Raw genomic sequence first — 22617 nt, forward strand, 5'->3', positions numbered from 1 at the left:
CCATCAATTAATTTATGACTTTCTAAGTACTTTTTCCCTTATTCTCTGATGATCTTTCATGGAGAAGAGTCTGTGTGTTTTGTGTTGCCTGTGTTTCTTTTATTTCCTTGAGCCCATATGAAGTCCTCTTTAATTACATCTCTTTCCCTCACGTCCACTGACCCTGGCTTTCTTGCCCTTTCTCTGGATATTGGAGGATCCCATATTCTGTACACCATAGCGTCTAGAAACTTGACTTCAGAACTGACACCAGTAAAGCAAATTATGAGAGCCGCTATCAAAGAAAGTCCTAAGTTTCCCAGGATGAAAATTACATATAATGTACTGAAAGAAGAGAAACTCACAGACTCAGATGAGAAATGAAAGAATTTTATGGGACAATAAAAAATACAATCTGATAAGAAGTCACGGAAGACTGTGGTCTCTTCAATATGGGAGGTGATGCATGGCTTTCTTCCAAGTTTGATACAGAAAGATGAGTTTATTCAAAGTAAATAGCTTTCCATCTGGAATTTAAAAACATAGGTTAAACAATAAATAACTGTGTGTGCATAGAGAGAGAGATAGATAGATGATAGATAGACAGATGGATAGATAGGTATAGACATTGCTGAACAAACATACATATATACACACACACAAATACACATACACATCTAATCTATACGTGAATGTGTATAAATGTATGTGCATCTATATTTGATGACTAATCAACTTATAAAACAAAGATGAGAGGTTTTAAAAAATGAGTCATGTATAAAAGCCACATATACAGCTGGAAATTCTTTAAAGCTATTTTAAAGAAAGAAATAAAATCTTATTGACTATCAGGATACTCATTTAGCACACATAGCTACTCAAACCCTGTGACATATGGCAGACTTCCCTTTGTTTCATCTATTGTTTTTATCTTTTTAGGCTTTCGTTGCAGATATATTTTCAATATTTGTAATTTCCTTACCTTTTCCGGTGCTTTGTTTTTTCTCACGAGGAATCTGAAACACTGTTGATGTTGTAAGTAACAAGGGCATATTCGTCTGGAAAATAAAGAGAAAGTTCGCCCCTTATTAAGTTTCCAACTTTCTATAATCAGATTATGTCAGACTATATAGATACATTAGGTCTTATCTTTCCAATACTTTTGTAAGACAGTCAATCACTTCTCCATTTTCTAAATCCAAAAATATCGTATTAAAGTTTAAAGCGCTTGATGAAGTACATTCAATTAGTGAGTGACAAGAGCAGGAATTCAAATGCTACTTGACAAATTTCATGTGTCATTCAATGAGAAACTAATAGCACTGAGCTTCCATGGAAAATTTTATGGTCCTTACAACATCTTAGCAACTGTTTTGGAACCTAATCTATCAAGAGTTTTCTATAACATTTCAGAGTATTGTCCACTCTCCTTCTCAAATCAAAGTCCATAAAGGTAGCATGAAATGGTAAGAGCAACAAAGAGACTGGAAGTGTCGAATGGTTTGTATTTCAAGTTAAAGGGGCGGTTTCTCACACTATGTCAAAAAGATTCTAGGTGCCGAAAATCTTTGGTAACTGGAAAATGGCCCAGTCTGAAGATATAATAGGGAGGGGAAAAAAGCAATATAGAAAGTAAAACCAGTTACTGTTTAGTATTTGATGACTGAGGTTGATTTTGGAAAATTTAGTGGCTCAGGGAGTCTTAGATCTAGATATCATGGTCATGTTCAGTAGCCTTAGGGCAAGGGCGTTGCTTGCCTACCTTTTTCATAATAATCATAGACCATAACCGGGGCTGGCTGTATGTTGGACACGAGGTTGCTTTGCTCAACAGAGAAAGTAAAACTGTTCACTGTACTAAAAACCTAGAAAGATACAAATGGTAAATACATCAGCTCTACATCACACGAAGACGCAAATGATAAATACATTAGGTACAAATACATCAGCAGTTCTGCAAAGAGAAAATCACTGAGCAAATCATATCCAGAAGTTCATGATTTACCTAATTAAATAGAACTAGGGTATCAGGAATGGATAAAGAAATTGTGGTTTATATACACAATGGAGTACTACGTGGCAATGAGAAAGAATGAAATATGGCCCTTTGTAGCAACATGGATGGAACTGGAGAGCGTGATGCTAAGTGAAATAAGCCATACAGAGAAAGACAGATACCATATGGTTTCACTCTTATGTGGATCCTGAGAAACTTAACAGGATCTCATGGGGGAGGGGAAGGAAGAAAAAAAAAGTTAGAGTGAGAGAGAACCAAAGCATAAGAGACTCTTAAAAACTGAAAACAAACTGAGGGCTGATGGGGGCTAGGAGGGAGGGGAGGGTGGGTGATGGGTATTGAGGAGGGCACCTTTTGGGATGAGCACTGGGTATTGTATGGAAACCAATTTGACAATAAACTTCATATATTGAAAAAAAAAAGAACTAGGGTATCAGTATCTTACATAATGACAAAATCATGTGTTAGGTGACATTAAATTATAAGAAATTTGAAGTCCCATTGCTTATATTGAAGTGAAAAGAATCTAGTTCAGAACATTAGTGTAATGCAGGCATTTATGTGAAAGGTAATGATGTACACATAGAAGGGACGACTCTAAAACTCATGCCAGCCTTTGTTAGGAGTTCCTGTTAAACTCTACATGAATTCTACATCGACTCTGTGTCCATACTATGTTAGATGCTGTGAGGAATGAAAAACAGGAAAATGATATTGTTGACTTGAGTCATTCTAGTAAAGTAGCTAAAGCATATATGAACACGCTTGTTAACTCTTATTATCTAGTGATATTTAGATATCATTAAATATCTTAAATATCTAATTACATTTAGAGTTAAGAGGGAGAAGTGGGAATGGAAGAACACTGAGCATCTTTAATGTCCCATATTTTCTAATAAACCCCATCAGATATACAGTTGACCCTCGAACAACATGGAGGTTAAGGGTACCGACCTCTTGTGCAGTTGAAAATCTGCATATATATTTTGACTCCCCAAAACTTAACTATTAATAGCCTCCTGTTGAAGAGAAGCCTTACCTATAACATAACCAATTAACATATATTTTGTATGTCATATCATATGCTGTATTCTTACATTAAATCTATAGAAAATGTTATTAAGAAAATCATAAGGAAGAGAGAATATACTTACAGTATTGTATTGCACTTATAAAAAAAAGAATCCTTGTGTAAATGGACCCATGCAGTTCAAACCTGTGTCATTCAAAGGTCAACTGGATAAAAATTCATATATGTATGAATAAAATACAAGCATCCAATCACCTTCAGAAATCAAAAGAAAGCCACGGAAGAAAAAAAAAAAAACAATTATTGCTCAACTTACACTTTCCAAGTAGAAAAGAACATGATCATTCTTGACTTCAGTCTTCATCACTTGGCCATTATTTTCAAGCTTTAAAGAAATTGGCAGGGAGGGATGGAGAATAGATATTAAAGAATATCTTCTAGTATCGAATGTTTCATGCTTTTTACTTAACTGATTGTCAGGAATGCATTTTATGGATGTTCCTTTATGCCATGATATTTTTTAAAGTTTATTTATTTTGAGATAGAGAGAAAGCACAAGTAGAGGAGGGGCAGAGAGTGAGAGAGAGAGAGAGAGAAAGGAGAGAGCGAGGATGCCAAGCAGGCTCTTCACCGCCAGCGTGGAGCCCGATGCAGGGCTCGAACTCATGAACTGTGAGATCATGACCTGAGCTGAAATCAGATGCTTAATCAATTGAGACACCCAGGTGTTCCATGCCATGATATTTTTATAAACACAAGTAGGAACTAAATAAAGAAATTAATTATGAACTATGGGAAAAAATGACTTCTAATTGCTACAAATTAAGAACACCGTCCCTCCAGTGTGACAGCAAAAATAAACAAATGAACTCTGCATATATTTGTTTAAAGGAAAAATTGCACTATTTTGTTTTGCTAACGAATTATTCCGTGCTCAAGTTTTAGGCTTCTATTATTTACCTCCTCAATAGATGCCATGACTGGAGTAAATCCTGACAGCATTTTTACATCAACAAGGGCCATATTGGAGTTATTGCGGATTCCAGTATATCTGAAATTTAAAAACAAACACAAGTTGAGACAACAGTCTGGAAAGGTGACCTATATTAAGGCAAGGATGATGGAGACGTAGATGCCAACTGTCTGTATGTCTGGAGCAAAGGCAAGAACTGAAGAGGGAACAGGGCGAAGAAAGTCATTCTCAAACATCTGAGAATAGGCACAACTAGAATAATAATGGATGAGAAGATACAAAGGAGCGTAATTTGGAGTAAAGAGTGAATTATCTGGACCCAGAATCTCTCCAATCTCTTTTAAGTTTACCTGAGGCCTCAAAATCATGAATTTTAAACAAAGCTGATACATTTATATGACATATACTTATGTTAGCCTTAGATCTGCACAATACTTAAAGGATATCTTTGTTTAGAAAGCAAGATGTTGGCAGAATCTTAGAGTAGTCATGCCCTTAAGTGACATAGATTATGTCCCTGACTCTGGACAGCATCGTTGGGACATGAAGTTGAGGGTTCCACAGCGTATGTAGTTCTTATCTTAGCTCTGATGTTTAAGAGATTTTCATTCAGAAATCCTAAGAAAAATCCCCCAAACTAATTTTACTCGGTGTTTCTCCACATATTAACTAGGATTAAAGCTCTCTGGCATCGATAAATTATATTTTAATTCAAGAGAATGATTTTGTCTACTCCAAATAATAAAAATCTAAAATTTTGCTCTGCATAGTTAGAGAACCAGTATTTGTAAGTTTCCTTGTACTGGCCCCACTGTGTGGTCTTCAGGAGGAAAAAAAAAATAGTATCTTTGTTGCCCAAATCTGACAGATCTTACACACACACACACACACACACACACACGCACACACACACACAAATGGGAGCATTGCTGGAATATATTTCCAGCAGAAGCTTTCAAATTTATACTTGCCTATAATACAAATCATACTTGCATAAGTACTAAACTGGTGTGTACAGAGAGAGCTATAAAGTAACTATGCTGTAGAAATATCACCACCAACGTATGAACTCATCGCGGTTGCCATCATTAATATTTATTTTGCTACTATTTAAAATAATTATTGTTTGATCTATCGCCCTCTGTCTAAGCTGGGAGTTGATGTCAAAATGGGACACTCACTTGAGGGTTACGGTCAGGTTAAAATTGCTCTGGAATGTATCCGATGAGTTTTTCTTTATCATTTCCAAGGAAAGGGAAAATCCAGATGCCTTCTTAGGTAGGAGTACGTTATACCTCAGGGTAGCCTAAAAAGAAAAGCAAATCGTAAGAAAATCATAAGACAAATTTATCCTGAAGTAAAAATTGAAGGACTTCTGTTTCCTCTATTTTTAAATTTAATTTTTTAAACGTTTATTTGTTTTTGAGAGAGAGACAGAGCATGAGCAGGGGAGGGGCAGAGAGAGAGAGGGAGACACAGAATCCAAAGCAGGCTCCATGCTCCGAGCTGTCATCACAGAGCCCGACGTGGGGCTCAAACTCACAAACTGTGAGTTCATGACCTGAGCTGAAGTCAGGCGCTCAACCAACTGAGCCACCCAGGCACCCCTCTTCTATATATATTTCTAATGCACTTTATTTTGTATCTTTACCATCAGGGAATAAAGCTAAATGTAATTGTTCAGTTTTCAGAAGATGTAAGGACCTTTACATAATTTAATGGAAATATCGGAATTCTTTCTAACAGTGACATTCCTCGAGAAATTTCTCAGTTACCCAGCTGTCTTTAGTTGTAAGTGTCTCTTCATAAAATAACTTGCATTTTCAGCTTTTGATTAGAAAATATCAATGAGAGAAAGAATGGAGATAATAATGAAAATATACAACGGTAAAATAACACTCTATCTATAACTAAAAGGATAGTCTGGCTTTTTAACTGGCAAATATTTATTTCTGCCTCAGGTAGATTTTTATTACCTGGATAAATGTACAACCTTGTCCTTCCACATCTACTGTATATTGTCCATGTGCTTTTGTTAGTTCGGAACGCTGGACCAGTAAGCGATTGTCACTGTTAACCTGGAAAATCTCACTGGATTCCTCACTGCGAAAGGTGACGGTGTTTTGGTCATCAGAGAAGGTTAACTTCATGTAGCGGGTCATGGCAAGAAGACAGACTGCAGTGTCCTGCAAAGAACAGTAGAAGCCAAGATCTAAGTTCTGTTATGTTGCAATATTAGTCATCACTTGACCATGAACTTTAAATCAATCCGTAAAAATATCCCTAAGACAGGTCAACGGACCAAGAAACAAATCTTAAGTCATAGGAAGATACATTTGCTTATGCAATGATTGCCATTTAATCTTCTTCAACCCATCTTAATTAGATTTTAGTTTAAAGGATTTAATGAAATGTAGTCTCTGTTGTTGAAATAGTGTCAAATCTTTTCTAAAAATTAAGGTTCTATGTACTTTGGCTGCCTTGAATAATGCTTATGCCCAACAATCTTCAAGAAAAGGAGTCAGAATAAGAAAAGGATGTTGGGAGATTCACTAACATATGATTTTATTCAGCTACTAAGACTAAAGCAAATAAGGAGGGAAGTAACAATTTCCTTCATAGGAATGAAACTGCATTTCTTTGAATTTTACTTTTTTTCTTGTTAAGGAAAGACATAAGCCACTGTTTTTTATACCCATTTCTTTTGTTACTCATTACTTCCACTTGTTTTTCCCAATGTCTACACCACATAAATAGAGAGAAATTTTTTTTCTTGGCCTATATGTAGTATCATAGTATTATTGGATATCTAACATCATCAAGACTCTGGTGCTTACAGTAACAATCCCTTCTAGACTCATATTCTACTTTTACTGTGCAAATGGAGGTAAAAATCAGTCACAAATTCCTTGAACAGAGGCCTTAGTTTATTCATCTGTATATGAAGAATTCTTGGTAGAGTCTCTGTTGCACTAGAACTGCCCAACAAATCGTTGGGCATACACAATATCAAATATTCTTCATCTCAGAAGGTATTTTCTATGATTACCTTTGCTATCTAGATTATTGAAGGCTAGCATCTTTCGCATGAAACATATGATTAATATCAGGCCCATGTCAATCACCTGAGTGGAGGAGAAACCCCCATGGGAATTCATCTGCCGGGCAAGCCACTGCACAATTTTACTCGCATAGGTGAGATCAGGAGTTTTCTTGGAAAGAACAGCCAAGAGCACATAACAAGTCTTCTCAGTCTCAGCAGAAGGTGCATGAGGAATAAAGAACCGGGATGCTTCTGTCTTGGGTTTCTTTGCTCGTTCCCAGTATATGACATTATCTAAGGAAAAGGAAGAATTTTCACATAGTCCCTATAAATACCGCTGATTACACATAAGAACAGTGCGAATTCCATTTCTGACCTCTGCTGTGGGTTGAGATGTGTTTTCTCAAAATTCACATATTGAAGCCCTAATCTCCAGTACCTCTGAATGTGACTCTCTTTGGAGATGGGGCCGTTAAAGAGGTGATTCAGTGAAAATGACACTGTTAACGTGGGCCCTACTCCAGTATGACTAGTATTCCGATAAGAGGGGAAAATTTGGATACACAGAAGGAACACCAGACAGACAGGTGCACAGAAGAAAGCAGAAGACAGAGGGAGAAGATGCCCATCTATAAGCCAAGAAGAGAAACCTCACTTGTTGATACCTTGATCTTGGACTTTAAACCTCTAGAACTGTGAGATAATAAATTTCTCTTGTTTCAGCCACCTAGTCTGCAGTACTTTGTTATGGCAGTCTTAGAAAACCCATATAGCTCCCAACAGCAATTCCCTAAGGTTAAAAGCAGTATGTGATTAAGTCACACAAACAGTAATTTTGGTCGATGGCATGGTCACCATGCTTGATTTTCTCTACTTTACTCATTGGAAAAGAAACTAACAGAAAGGAGAAAGAGGGAAATAGAAAACATGTAATGTTCTTGATTTTATTTTTATTGTTTTAAAACTTTTTTAATTTTAAATTTAATTTTTTAATTTTAGAAGGGCAGAGAGAGAGAGAGAGAGGGAGAGAGAATCTTAAGCAAGCTCTGCGCTCAGCAGGGCTTGATCCCTTGACTCCAGAATCAGGATCTGACCCGAAATGAAGAGTTGGATGCTCAACTGACTGAGCCAACAGGTGCCCTATGGAATGTTCTTTAAAGATAAAGGGGCGCCGAGAAATTCCACAAGAGAAATGGAAGCAGACCAGTGAAGACAGGGTTCCTATATGATTATAAGTAAGTTTCACTTCTTTATTCTCAAGGCCATCCTCATTAGTAAGAGTGAATAATAATACTTACTTGTTTTGGTAGCAGATTGATCCAGGATCTGGAGTAAGGATTCCATTTGTTCCTCTTTTTCAGCTAATGCAAAAGCATAAGCTAGAATTGCATGATTATAGCCATTAGTGACGCCGTGTTGAAGTGCTTCCTCTAGGCAAAAGAGCCCATCTCGTAGAGCAGGAAACTAGTCAAGGCGAAGAATAATATATTTTAAAATAATACCTGAATACTTTATAAGCTTGCTGACTATTTAAACTAATCATTCTGTAAAATGTATACAATATGTCCTTGAAGTATATTTTACATATAAACTTATTCATATACACGTATGTATGATAGTTCATAAATATTGTTAAAATTCAGTTTTAATGACAATATTAGTGTTTGGGAAATAAAAGCTAAGTAATATGCATTATATTTCTAAGGATGCTTTTCGAGATATACTAGTGACTAAAAATTCCTGCTATTTCACTTAGTTCAGGAATAGATTTTTCAGTCAGATAATCTGAATTTGGGATTCGGGGGTAGCCAATATGATCACACTTAAGTTGAAAATGTTTACATACTAAACTGGTTTGACAAACAGACTCTTCAGTTACATCTACACCTAAAACAGGACTTCTTAACCTGAAATTCATGGCTGGACATAAGGAGATATCTCAATACCTGAAATGGTATGAAAAGCTTGCGGATGTGTGCCTATGTGTATTTTCCCTAGAGAGAAACGCAAGCGTTCATCAGAGGTTTCTATGAATCAGAAAAACTTTGAGCAGCTTTAACTTAAGGAGGGGTAATGAATTAAATGCTCTCCCGATTTTCATTCAGTCTAAGGATTTCAAATCGCTCTGAACCCATAATGCATTTAATGTGCATTCAACTGGCTGGAACTCAAGGATGATAAGAATCCGTACGGTGAAATTGAGTCCAGCTTCAAGGAACGCTCCGACAATATAGGCAGTGAGTAAAACGTCCTCTTCTTCTCCACCCTAAACACAAGGGAACAATTAATCACACAGGATAGTAGACCACACACAAAAAAGAGCTATTCTTCTGAAGTGAAACTAAGTATGCTAGAAACACTGGAACCAATACTCTTATTTATGAAAACATCCTAAATGTAATTTTAAAATGTGATGGTTAATAACTATGCTATCGGAGTGAGAATCCACCAAGATTCATTACACTAATGAAATAAACAAAAATACAATTAATGTCAAGTACACGAAATGACAATCTGTTTACATGACCCAGGATTGAGCATGAATTCCAAATAACTCCCATGGCTCTATTTTCCTTTATTTGTTGTTCATTTGGAAAAATAAACACAGAATTTCTGCTGCCCTCGAGCAGAAGGTTGCTGCGAAGCTGCCTGAACATCCCTGGGGACGTATCCTAGGAGGTAACGATAGTCAGGTCTCAAGGATTCGTAGAGTGTAAAACCAGAAAAGTATCTGTAAGTTATGCAATTTGTAAGTTGACAATGCATAAAAATGCAGTGGGGAACTTAAGCATTAGATAAACCAGCATTCACACAAGAGATTCTGATTCAAAAAGTTAGGAATAAGACACAGGGAAATGAATGGGTGCTCTAATGATATAGGTGCATAGCCTTCAGATGGCTTTTGAGATCCTCTGATCTGGCATAAACCTCTCAGTTTCTCTATTTAAGCAAAAGGTGACCTCTTTCTTCTTCAGAAAATGAACATCTGAGGAGCTCAGTTTGCAAGGTGCAAATAACTGTAGAAAGGAACACCAAAATAAGCTGTGGGAATCCATTTAAATTATAACAGGTTCTATCACCATTCTCTTGCAGTATGGGTTCTTGTTTTTCTGTTGCTTCTTAATCCTTCCCAACTCAACACACACACACACACACACACACACAGAATCCTGGAAAAGGGATTGGGTAAGATCAGACAAACGGAAGCAGTGATCAGTAACGGGCCCAGTAAGAAGAAAGCTTGCAGAGATGTTTTAGAAAAGAACATACACAATTCTCATTTTCTACGTAAGGACAAGAGCTCTTCTCTACCAGGGTGCTCCTATTGTGAAGAAGAGATTTGAAATAATTTAAAGACATTTGTCTAGGGGAGCCTGGGTGGCTCAGCGAGTTAAGTGTCCGACTCCTGATTTCGGCTCAGGTCATGATCTCATGGTTCGTGGGATCGAGCCACAGGTTTGGGCTTTGTGCTGACAGCGCGAGGGCTGTTTGGGATTCTCTCCCCCTCTTTCTCTGTCTCTTTCCTGTTCACGCTTGCGTGCGTGCTCTCTCTCAAAAACAAACTTTAAAACAGTAAAAAGATAAAGACATTTTTCTACACTACAAACAGTATAACAATTTGAAGAAAATTGCATTAAAATGAAATACCATACAGAGTGGCCATTTGTCCATATTTTGAAGTGGATTAGCTTTAGGTTTCAAATCCAAGAATAGGTGTAGTGACTCTGAACAATGAAGAGGGAAAGCCCCGAATATTTTAGGCGATACTATGGCATGCTAAAAAAATCATGATCAGGGCTTGTTTTCAGAGGGAAATACAAAGGTTAGGAGAATAAAGAACATAGAGGACGGAGGGGCACCTCGGTGGCTCAGTCGGTTGAGCATCCGACTTCGGCTCAGGTCATGATCTCACGGTCTGTGAGTTCAAGCTCGGCATGGGGCTCTGTGCTGACAGCTCAGAGCCTGGAGCCTGCTTCAGATTCTGTGTCCCCCTCTCTCTCTGCCCCTCCCCTGCTCATGCTCTCTCTCTCTCTGTCAAAAATAAATAGACATTAAAAAATTAAAAAAAAAAAGAATGTAGAGGATGGAATGGAGATGTACAGGTATCCTCAAAGAAGGGAAACCAGAAGGGAAAATGCCTAGTGATTTACCTACATATGCACAGGGGAAGGGAAGGGGTGGGTACCTTCAAGGACATAGTTCATCTCATTTGTATTTTGACCTACAGCAACCTAAGCCTTCATCCTTTGACTTGAGAAAACATTGAAAGAGTTTCACTGAAATGCTGTGAATGACTGGATATTCTTCCTGAACGTTCTTGCCATCCATAAATAGGAATGAATTCCCTAATTAGGGCCCCATTCTTTAACATATTGTCTGACTTTAAATTTATGAATGTTTCCCTTCTAGGTTCCTTTTTTCTTCCTTCTCTCCTATTTTTAGTTTATCCACTGCAGGAGACTAGTTCTATGGAAGTTCTATGGAAGAACTAAAGACCATGAGGCAAACAGCAGGTTCAGGAAAAGTTAGTCTAGCTGTGGTTAACATGCATGCAGGGGAATGAGGCTGTTGACCAGTACACCAGGGACCTACGACTCTGGTGGACTCAGAAGGGGTAATATTCCCAGGAAAAATATTCCTGTTCTAGATGAGTTAGACCAGAAGTAGGAAAGGTAGGCAATGCAATGACACGAAGAAGGCCTAATTCTGTTCATCTCTCACCTCCCACGCATTGTTGAAAAGCTTGCCATCACTTTTAAAGCAGCCATCGATTTGCTGTTTGCTTGAAAGCCAGAGCAAGGTCTGTTTTTGAACTTGTTCATCAATGTAAACATATTCCTTCATTTTCTCTAATGTCTTAAAAGTAAGGGCACTGAGCCTGTAATACAAATCACTAGTTAGACCACAGTTAGATAAGAAAGAGATGTCATTTCTCCAACAGGTTCATCAGCATTGTTCCCCTTCAAGAGTGGCTGCGTCTGATTTGGCTCATGTTGACCGCAAAGAACATTTACTGAGAGTGGATGGGTCAGTAAAATGCTGTGAACGTCAATATGTGAACATAAACGTAGGTAATTTCCAGCGTGTTTCCACTCAAAATTCTTGTTTTGTGGTTCATTGGATTATCTATACACGGAGACAGAATGGGTTTAATTAGATGCTCTGGGGCCTTCTGGTTTTACTTTCCTCTCTCCTGAATCTACATGGCTCTCTGAGAAGTGTAGACCAACTTGTGTCATTTGCCACAATGTTAGGCTGTGGCGGTACAGGGGGGTGTCATTAAATGATCAGACTGCTAGGCAAATTGCCACGGTACTTTAGGTATATGGTTGTATTAGAGATAGAATAGTCAAACATTTTAGTCAACGTGATTCATTTCTGTAAAGTCACTTTGAAACTCATTTTGCTTCCAAATCCCACCGAACTCAGCCCCCTCAGACTGTCACAAGCCCTCTTCGGATCACTCTTACATTATTTAAAATAAAATGTTCATCTCTTACCATAGGCTTCCTTTCCGGTTACTCTGCCAAAACACACTATATGAACCATCAAAGTTTTTGAAAGACAACTGCTTTTGATAACCTAAAATAAAAAAAAAATAGGAAATTAGTTTTTCAAGCTACAAAAATTAGAAAAAAAAGAACGGCATAGCACAAGCCCTGTGTTTGGGTTTTAGACAGAAATTACTAGGAGGATCATTTCAAGTATAATTTCTGAAGTTTGGGTTCTCTATCCATAGTGAGAAAAAGTAAGTCATGCTTTACAGGGTTTTAATGACCAGATATGACATGTGACTATGCCTAGTTTAATAAGTGGCACTTAACTATTTAATACCTTTTCCTTAAGGTTAATTTATTTCTGTGATATCTTTCTGAAAAGTGAACCTGGAGAAATTATCCCCTTGGATCTCTCCTTGGTGTCACATTTTGCAAGGTTTGTATATCCTTTTTTTTTTTTTTTTTTTTTTTTTTTTTACATACAAATCCAGTCACTTCATTGCAATGGAATACAACTGGGCAAACGAATACAGACCTTGATGAGTGAGCTATTTATACCTATTAGTAACAAGCACAACAAACTAGGTAGGGTGGCACAATGTTCAGATGAAAAAAAAACTGGGCTCATAATTTTAAAAGTTATTGTTCTAATCTGTGAAGCCGAATGACCGCATAGATACTGAAGTAAAAAGAAAAAATAGCTAGGACTCAGAGCACCTCAGTTCGGAGTCCAGACCCACTATTATGGGTCAAAAATAAATACCTACCTGCCCCCCCCCCCCACGAGACCACCTCATAATAATAGCTTTAGGACATCTTGGTATCAGGGACAATTGATTTTATTTATTATGGGTGGAAATTACGCAAATAGCCTCACCGTTAGACAAGAAAAAGAAAGCCTTAGATTTAACTTCCTCGGTCAACTGTTTAGTAGACTGTAGATAGTCTAGGACATAGGTATCCGATGCGAGTAGGGCAATATTCTGCTCTCCACATCCATAGGGCATTTGGAGAAGATTCTCCAGATTCTGCATCGCAAGTCCTAGAATATCCCCTAAAAATAAGAAAAGCAGAAGGTTACCACCGCTTATGGTTGGTACCTCAGCATTAACAACCGCAGATAAAAGACACACAGTGGAAGTAGGAAATATTAAAAATCGCATTACAATTGTTTTTTAAGGGTTGTTTATTTTTGAGAGAGAGACAGAATACGAGCAGGGGAGGGGCAGAGAGAGAGGGAGACACAGAATCTGAAGCAGACTCTTGGCTCCGAGCTGTCAACACAGAGCCCAACACGGGGCTCGAACTCATGAACCTTGAGATCATGAGCTGAGCCAAAGCCAGATGCTTAACTGACTGAGCCACCTCGGTGTCCCTAAAATTGCATTTAAATGGTGGAAACAAGGAACGTTCTCCTGAGGTAATTCTAAAGAGGAGATAGGCGTAGCCGGTGAAGTTAAAGGAGTTTCTGGTATGCAAAATGGTTTTTTTTGTTTAAATGTTTATTTATTTTTGAGAGGGGGGGACGCCGAGAGAGAGGAAGACAGAGAATCCCAAGCAGGCTCCTCACTGTCAGCGCCGAGCCCGACGCGGGGCTCGAACTCACGAACTGCAAGATTATGACCTGAGCCGAAACCAAGAGTTGGGTGCTTAACCGACTGAGCCACCCAGGTGCCCCAAAGCATACAAAATATTTCTGAAAATCTCCTTACCAGAGACAGGGGGAAGTTAGAAAAGTGTGTCTTTGCTTGTTTGCTTGTTAGCTTTTTGAGAAACTGAGCCTGTGAATTATAACTGCAATCCATCCCTCCCACAAAAGCATTAATGTTAGAAAAAGAAGTTTGCCTTTTGTAAAATAGGTTTTGCCTGTTACTGAGGAAATTCTCAGCATCTTTACCAAGCAAAGTTTATTCTGATTTTTCAAAGGGGAAATACATAAATATGTATAATATTTCTGATTGATGAGCTGTAATAGAAGCCTTTGTTTTCTAAATGGCAGTTAACGTCCAGCAGAACAAGTGTTTCCTAAGGGCATAGATTTGAAAATAGAACCCTCTTATACTGTTGGTAGGAATGCAAACTGGTGCATCTACTCTGGAAAATAGTATGGAGGTTTCTCAAAAAGTCAAAAACAGAACTACCCCACAATCCAGCAATTGCATTACTAAGTATTTACCCAAAGGATACAAAAATACAGATTTGAAAGGGTACATTCACCCAATGTTTACAGCAGCACTATCAACAATAGCTAAATATGGAAAGAGCCCAAATGTCCATCGACTGATGAATGGATAAAGAAGATGTGGAGATATATATATATATATATATATACACACATATATACATATATGATGGAATATTACTAAGCCATCAAAAAGAATAAAATATTGTCCTTTGCAATGATGTGGATGGAGCTAGAGTGTATTATTCCAAGCAAGCTAAATAAGTCAGAGAAAGACAAATATCATATGAGTTCACTCATGTGTGACATTTAGGAAAAAAAAATGATAAACATATGGGAAGGGGAAAAGAGAGAGAGAGAGAAGAAAGCAAACCATAAGAGACTCTTTTTGAAAAATTTTAAAATGTTTATTTTTGAGAGAGGCAGAGAGACAGAGTATGAGTGGGGGAGGGGCAGAGAGAGAAGGAGACACAGAATCTGAAGCAGGGTCCAGGCTATGAGCTGTTAGCCAATGTGGGGCTCGAACTCACAGACTGGGAGAAGATGACCTCAGCCCAAGGGGGATGCTCAACCAATTGAGCCATCCAGGTGCCCCAGGGGACTCTTAACAATAGAGAAGACACTAAGGGTTGATGGACATAGGTGGGGGGGGGGGGATGGGCTAAATGGGTGATAGGTACTAAGGAGGGCACTTGTGAGGAGCACTGAGTGTTATATGTAAGTGATGAATCACTAAATTCTACTCCTCTTGGCCAATATTACACTATATGTAGCTAACTAGAATTTTTTTTAATGTTTATTTATTTTGAGAGAGGGAGACAGAGAGAGACAGGACACTAGTGAGGGAGTGGTAGAGAGAGAGGGAAACACAGAATCTGAAGCAGGCTCCAGGCTCTGAGCTGTCAGCACAGAGCCCGATGTGGGGCTCGAACCCATCAACCACGAGATCACGTCCTGAGCCAAAGTTGGACACTTAATCGACTGAGGCACCCAGGTGCTCCTTAGCTAACTAGAATTTAAATAAAAAATGTGGAAGAAAAAAAAGAAAATGGTACCATTCTCCTTTCAGATCCCACATGGAAATAAGCATAGAGAATGACCTTCAACAATCCTTCCCTCCAACTAATAGTTTAGAGAAATCTCTCCATTCTGTTATTTTGAGGATTATTTTTTTTAAGATCACCTCAATCAAAATTTTCAACTCATTGTGAAAGACAAGATTTAGCCAACTTACCCACAACAGTGAAAAAGGCCCTGGCCGATCCTTCTACCACATTGTTTGTCAAGTCCAAAACGACCTGATTGGAGACTTTGGTCCCTAGATGGAAAATATTGATAAAAAAGATAATATGATAACTTTCTTTTACAGACAATAGCAGCCAGATACGTGGGACAAACATATTAGGAAATAGATTTCATTATTGACTTCTTTTTTGCAAGTTGCTTATTAGAAAGATGAAATTGAAATCTCTGATCTCATTTAGAATAATAATACATTCAGAGAATGGTGTGTGTCTGTGTGTGTGTGTGTGTGTGTGTGTGTGTGTGTGTGTATTAGATAATGGCCCTTAGTTTCCATTAGTAGAGTGCCTAAACTCCTTATGTGTGAAAAAAAAATGTAAAAAGCTACTGACTATGACATATAAAACAGCACACATAGAAGGCAAAGTTTGGAGATTCCCACTAACATCAGATCATCATCAACAAGATGGCCACAAAGCAGGTGACTGAGGGGTGGTGATGTGTCTGTGGGTTGCTTTCTCCCCGTCCTGATCTTCCTCTGTCCAATGCTGTGCAACACATCATATGGCAAGAGGAGCCAAAAAATATGTAAAATGGGAAAACGGGTTGAGGCAGACCAATGTCATAGATGAACTGACAAAAAAATTCTCACAAATTATACTTTTGGTCAGCCAAAATTGTACAATGAAGATAAGGGATGAAATAAAATCATCCCCCGTTAGGTACTTAACATGAAATCACTGAAATTACTCAGTGTGGCCAGGGAACTAATGTGTAAGGAAAGGAAATAAGTTGACTCTGTTGACAAATTTTCTTTGGGACTAATTTGACCACCTAAAAGAGTCTCTTACCTTGTGTACAGATAAGGAAACTTTGAGTCATTTCTTTTTCAATACCTTCAGGCTGTCAAAGAGTAAACAAAGACAAGCACAAAGTAATGAGTCTGGGGCACCTTCCATGTAGGAAACATAATCCAGAATCAGCTCAGAGAGGCATGACTGGCCCATGTTTGTCCCCGGGAGATGATCCATTCATTGACCCCTTTTGTTTAAATTTGGAAGTCACTGTATAGTACCAAGACCTACTTTAGACCCTGTGTTCCCGTTGTTTGAACAGAGATAACTTCGATATCATCGTGGGACACTGTCAACCCCCCGATCCCGTCCAGCATCTCCAATGACAAATGACAGTGTTTTGTGGAGTAGGACCAAGAGGCGAGGTGAGAATTATCTACTGAGAATTGTTAATTCTTTTTGAGGATGATGGGATCTACACCGGAGTGTAGGACAAGTAGATTTGTCTCGGATTTAAGAGTCGGTTAAAAAAAAGGAAGGGAAGGTGCACCTGGGTGGCTCAGTCGGTTAAGCAACTGACTTCGGCTCAGGTGATGATCTCACGGTTCGTGGGTTCGAGCCCTGCATCGGGCTCTGTGCTGAGAGCTCAGAGCCTGGAGCCTGCTTCGGATTCTGTGTTTGCCTCTCTCTCTGCCCCTCCCCCACTTGTGCTCTGTCTCTCTCTCTCTCTCAACAATAAATAAAATTTAAAAAGAAAAAAAAATTAAAAAAAAAAAAAGGAAAGGAAGAGCAACAGGTCTACAGGAACCACGAGTTGGGAGCAAGCAAAAAATCATCAAGCCTGTTTCAAATATTAAGCTTTACTATCCTGGGTCAGATATTAATTAAAGAAAGGATGAATTTTCCTGCTGCTTTAATTCATCTAAAATGATATGTTTTGTGTCAAAAGTCACTATACTCAATTCATTAAGTATATTCAAGAAGAATGCCTCCCTGTATTTAACCCATTGCTTATCTGAAAGAGCCTGACAGTTTTGCATGTACATACCTCCACCAATAGACTTTTGACCACAGTATCTTTCCAGTTTAGATTCTGCTGATCAGTTGCTTCTTTGGGGCAGGCACTACTTTGTCTGGACTCAGCAACTACCGTGATATTCACTTTACCTGGAAAACATTCCTGAATGTAAGTTAAATTGTTGACCATAGGCCTCTTCTGTAATGGGAAATGGTTAGACTCTACGAACCACATCTTGAATTGGATGACCTGAATACATACTATCATCGTGTTTGTGCTTGACCAAAATAATTTGTTCTTTCTCCTGCCTGAAGATGATTTGATATGCTCTGTTTTAGCTGTTTCAAGATCCTTATGTTAAATACACGATTCATTATTTAAAAAACAAAACAAAGAAACAAACAAAAAGAATCAGATCTAAATACAAACAACTTGATAGTTGCCAGAGGGAAGGGGGTGGGGTAATGGGCAAAATGGGTGAAGGAGAGGGTTCCAGTCATGGAATGAATAAGTCATGGGAATAAAAGGCACAACATGGGGAGTATAGTCAATGACACTGTAGTAGCCTTGTATGGAGACGGATGGTGGTTATACCATAGAGATGTTCAATCACTAAGTTTTACACTTGAAACTAATGTCGCACAGTGTGCCTACTCTACTCAAATAAAAAAGAAGTTAAAAACCAACCCAACAAAGATAATAAATGATTTATTTATTTAATTAAAAAGTAAAATATTTTAAGGAAAAATAATAATTTGCAAAGCCACCAGAGAAAATTCCTTGATAATTGGTTGTCGATAAAGGTTACGTATACCAATATGGGGACAGAACATCAAATAACCAGGGATCCTCACTTTTCCCAAGTTTGAACAAACACAAATAGTAAAATATGACATAGTGGAAAGGGCACTGGATTTAAGTCAGTGCTAGCAAGGAATCCATTGTTTTTAACTCCCCGTGAATCATGGGTCATGTAATTAACACTGATCTTCAGTTTCATTGTAAAAATTGGAAGATTGAAAAAGATAATTCTTTTGGCTTCCTATTACTGTATGCCTATATACCAATATATATAACCAATTACTGTTCTTGTTTTTACTTGTTGCTGTGTTTTGTTTCATTTGTTTCCTTTTAAGAACGACTTTGATTCTCTATTCTTAGAACTGTGTCCCCCACTTAATGCCATAAAACTTACCATAAAAAATGCCATATAGTATTCTATCTCAATTGCCAGGGTAAGATTTTTGAAGACTTAAGTGTAGTCAGAAAAATCGAGAAACAAAATCTAACAGGGAAAGTAGTTTTAGTCACACCAACATCACAGGTGAACCAAAATGATCTATAAATAAACTCTTTGCTGCCTGCAATAACACAATGAACATGGAACATGAAATAAAGGAAATTTTAATGACAATTTTTTACATCAGCGATAACGAGTATCACGGCTCTATCACATCTAGCATTTTGTTTACTAGTTTTTTTTTTTAACTTTCCCTTCCCTTATATTTTCAACAAGATACTTGCAAATTTATTTTTCTATATTGCAGATAACACATGCATGAAGAAAATACTCTTCTCAGTGTCTGATCTCCATCCAAGGGTTCACTGTTTTTGATGTTTCATGATATATCTAGCAAATTTATAAGTCCTGGCAATCATCATGATTGAGGAGTAATTTTGGTATAGGTGACACATGTCCTTGATGATAGGTGAAGGAGCAAGTTAGAAGTGGAGGACCTGAGCAACATTAATAACAATATAACCTCCTTTTGGGACATGACATATGGATTTGATAGATCATGGAAATTGGCATTTATATTGTATTTAAATCATGTTATTCTTTTATACAAATGAATGGTGGCTTTGCATTAGCAACTGGAAAAGAGATTATCAAAATAGGATTTTTAATTGAAAATTTACAAAGAGGAGGGGCACCTGGGTGGCTCAGTCATTTAAGCGTCTGATTCTGGCTCAGGTCATGATTTCATGGTTCAGGGGTTCCAGCCCCACATCAGGCTCTGTGCTGATGGCTCAGAGCCTGGATCCTGCTTTGGATTCTGTGACTCCTGCTCTCTCTGCCCCTCCCCTGCTTGTGTGCTCTCTCACAAAAATAAATAAACATTTAAAAAATTTTTTAAAAGAAAATTTACAAAAATGAGACTTACAAAATGTGAGGGAGAAAACTATGTTTGTATAGAGGATTTAAGGAAAATAAATGAAGGCCATAAAAGTAGGCTGTTTTTTCCCTACATCTATTTCACCCATCCTGGGGATTAAGACTGCACCTACCATGATGAGACCTGAATAATGTATAGAATTGTTGACTCTGTTGTAAACCTGACTCCGATATAATGCTTTGTGTTAACTATACTGGAAATAAAAGTAAAGAAAAAAAAGGTTGAAAAACAAAAGGGCTGGTTTTCCATGAGGGATTGGCATACCCATTGACTTACCCAATGTCTTCGGTAGAAGAGTCCAGACATACGTTTTCTTCTCTCCAGCTTGGATAATCTCACTGCCATTGTTTTTAGGGGTGCTGATATTTGCTTCAAAATACTGAGATGATTCCAGCCGAACCGAAATCTGAAAAAAAAAAAAAAACAGTCAAGCAATGAGAGTGGCATTCTAAAAACTTTGCTGCTACGATTCCTCTTCCCATCTTGAGAAAATTAGCCAATTTGCTAGCAAAAACAAAAGACACCAAATTACTTCTCACAAGAAGCTAAACAATGGTAAAACACACAGCAGTATGATATGATATTCTCAAAGTTGTATTCAAATCAATGCTGTGAATTAAAACAGCTGTTGTTGTTTAAATTTTTAAATGGTTATTGATCTATTTTGAGAGAGAGAGAGAAAAAAAAAAAAAACCAAGCAGAGCATGAGCGCAGAGCCCAATGTGGGACTCGGTCTCACAACTGGGAGATCACCACCTGAGCCAATATCAAGAGTTGGTTGCTCAACAGACTGAGCCATCCAGGCTTCCCTAAAGTAAGTATTTCTCCCTGAGGAATATGGGAACAGGTCTTATAACTTGATAGTGCCATTTTTGCATTTGAGAATAAAGAGACTAGGGTAATATTCAAGGAAAATATTGAGAGATCTTTTGGCGTTGGTAGATTTCGTGTCCAGATCGAAGGGAACAACTTACCTCTACACATGTACTTAGGTAGCTGAAGACACTGACAACCAAATCGGATTGTTCATTTCGAACAACTGAAAAGGGCAAAGTCATTTCAACAAAAAAAGGCTGGGAGATTTCCAGAGTGACTGTTGATGAAATGCCAAATCCAGCGTCACCATTCACACAGAAGCCATTTGCCTGCCACTGGGTTATGGTATCAGGGACGAGGAAGGACATGTTTGCTGAACCTGAGGAACTAAGGAGACATCATTGATAAAATGCATTCCTTGTCTAAACAAGGAAGCTAAACGTCGTGCAGAGCAAGCAAAAACGTTATTAACTGAAGGTTAAAAGTAAGTTAAAATGTTTAGACAGGGCATTAGATAACAATCTTGAAAGCCGTATTTTTATCAAATTTATCTTTAAAAATGGCAAATTTCTTTGAACACGGCACGATTTAAAAAAAAGTTGAAGCAGCTTGCATCTGCCTGCATGAGATTAATAAATGAGAAACAATGCTAGAGAAAAAAAAATAACGTGATCAGGACATAACAATGAATGATCGTCTCTATTTTACAAATACGGTATTGCTTTATACAGCTGATGGTGAAGTTTAAGAAATAACAACGAAAAGAAAATAGAAATAAACACAGGAGAGAAAACTCAAAAACTCACTCGACACTGACGAGGTCCCATATCCACGTCTCTGGGAAGTTTGTTCTTACCGTTTCTATTATAGCCTGTTCTACATAGTCAAAATTCTCCTTCAGGCCTCCACCAGCTAAAAGACAAGAGAAATGCTTTAGACAAGAGAATAAAGGTATGTGTTTCAAAGGCACACACCTATAAGCTATGTCGTTAATCACACATGCTTAATGTGAAGCAAAATAGGGCTTTGCTCCCGGGGCTCATTGCCAATAAATGTATATCTACACCTAGGCATCGGCATTTTGATGTTCAAATCTCTGCCATTATTCAAAACCACAACAAACCGACAACAATAACAACCGGGCTACATTGTGCCTCCAGGGCCAGATTTAGAGAAAGTGATGTTTGTTCCTGAATTGAGCTTCTCATTTGACATTCTGGTATCTTGCACTTACTTGGCCTCTAGGCTGTAACCGGCATTCTTAATCACTGCGTCCTTTTTAAATAGTCACTCCTGTTAACCTTCGTGACACCACATCCTTCTAGTTTTCTTCTCTTTGGCCACTCCCATTCTCCCATTCTCCCCATTTTGTGATCTCCCCCTCTTTGACTGGTTTCTAAGAGCTCTGGTTTCTAAGACCTCTTCTCTTCTTTAGGCACTGTCTCCCCATTGACATCCCCACACATGGTGCCATTACAATACGTGTGCTGAGGTCTCCCCCCGCGCCCCCCCCCCCCCACCTCTGCATCTCCAACCTGGACATTTCTTCTTGGATACTTTACAGGCATTTCAAATGAATCTGTTCCAAAGGCAAACTCATTATATACACCCCCTTCTCCTCTCTAGTATTTCCTGTCTCCTTGAAAAGTACCAAAATCCACTCACTCACCCAAATCAGAGACTTAAGAATTGCCCTTGATCCCAGACCCCCTTTCTGTGTTTTCTATCCTAACCAATCTCTGAAAACAGCTCTCAGATCTATCCATGTTTCTCTATTTCCACTGCCTTTTTATGGTAGTCCCAGCACTGCCGTCTCTCAGTTTAATTACTAGCATTTAGAATATTTCA

At 38.1% G+C, this 22617-nt stretch overlaps 1 protein-coding gene across 2 annotated transcripts in view; it reads right to left on the minus strand.

Annotated features, from left to right (window-relative positions):
• Positions 1-359: 359 nt before the first annotated feature.
• LOC125918819 (ovostatin homolog 2-like) overlaps positions 360-22617 on the minus strand; it is a 54189-nt gene continuing 31931 nt past the window's right edge. For both annotated transcript variants that reach the window (XM_049625052.1, XM_049625051.1), the window contains 19 exons: positions 21576-21681; positions 20928-21156; positions 20230-20359; positions 17807-17925; positions 16816-16867; positions 15957-16040; positions 13418-13594; positions 12544-12625; positions 11765-11921; positions 9234-9308; positions 8341-8506; positions 7125-7336; positions 5976-6185; positions 5181-5305; positions 3987-4077; positions 3343-3411; positions 1742-1844; positions 962-1037; positions 360-506 (listed from right to left, as the gene is read on the minus strand). In XM_049625052.1, the coding sequence (XP_049481009.1) occupies positions 985-1037; positions 1742-1844; positions 3343-3411; positions 3987-4077; positions 5181-5305; positions 5976-6185; positions 7125-7336; positions 8341-8506; positions 9234-9308; positions 11765-11921; positions 12544-12625; positions 13418-13594; positions 15957-16040; positions 16816-16867; positions 17807-17925; positions 20230-20359; positions 20928-21156; positions 21576-21681 (2240 nt within the window). In that variant the 3' untranslated portion in view covers positions 360-506; positions 962-984. The remainder of the gene's footprint in view (positions 507-961; positions 1038-1741; positions 1845-3342; positions 3412-3986; positions 4078-5180; positions 5306-5975; positions 6186-7124; positions 7337-8340; positions 8507-9233; positions 9309-11764; positions 11922-12543; positions 12626-13417; positions 13595-15956; positions 16041-16815; positions 16868-17806; positions 17926-20229; positions 20360-20927; positions 21157-21575; positions 21682-22617) is intronic.

This window comes from Panthera uncia, chromosome B4 (genome assembly GCF_023721935.1).
Source record: "Panthera uncia isolate 11264 chromosome B4, Puncia_PCG_1.0, whole genome shotgun sequence".
Lineage (NCBI taxonomy): Eukaryota > Metazoa > Chordata > Mammalia > Carnivora > Felidae > Panthera > Panthera uncia.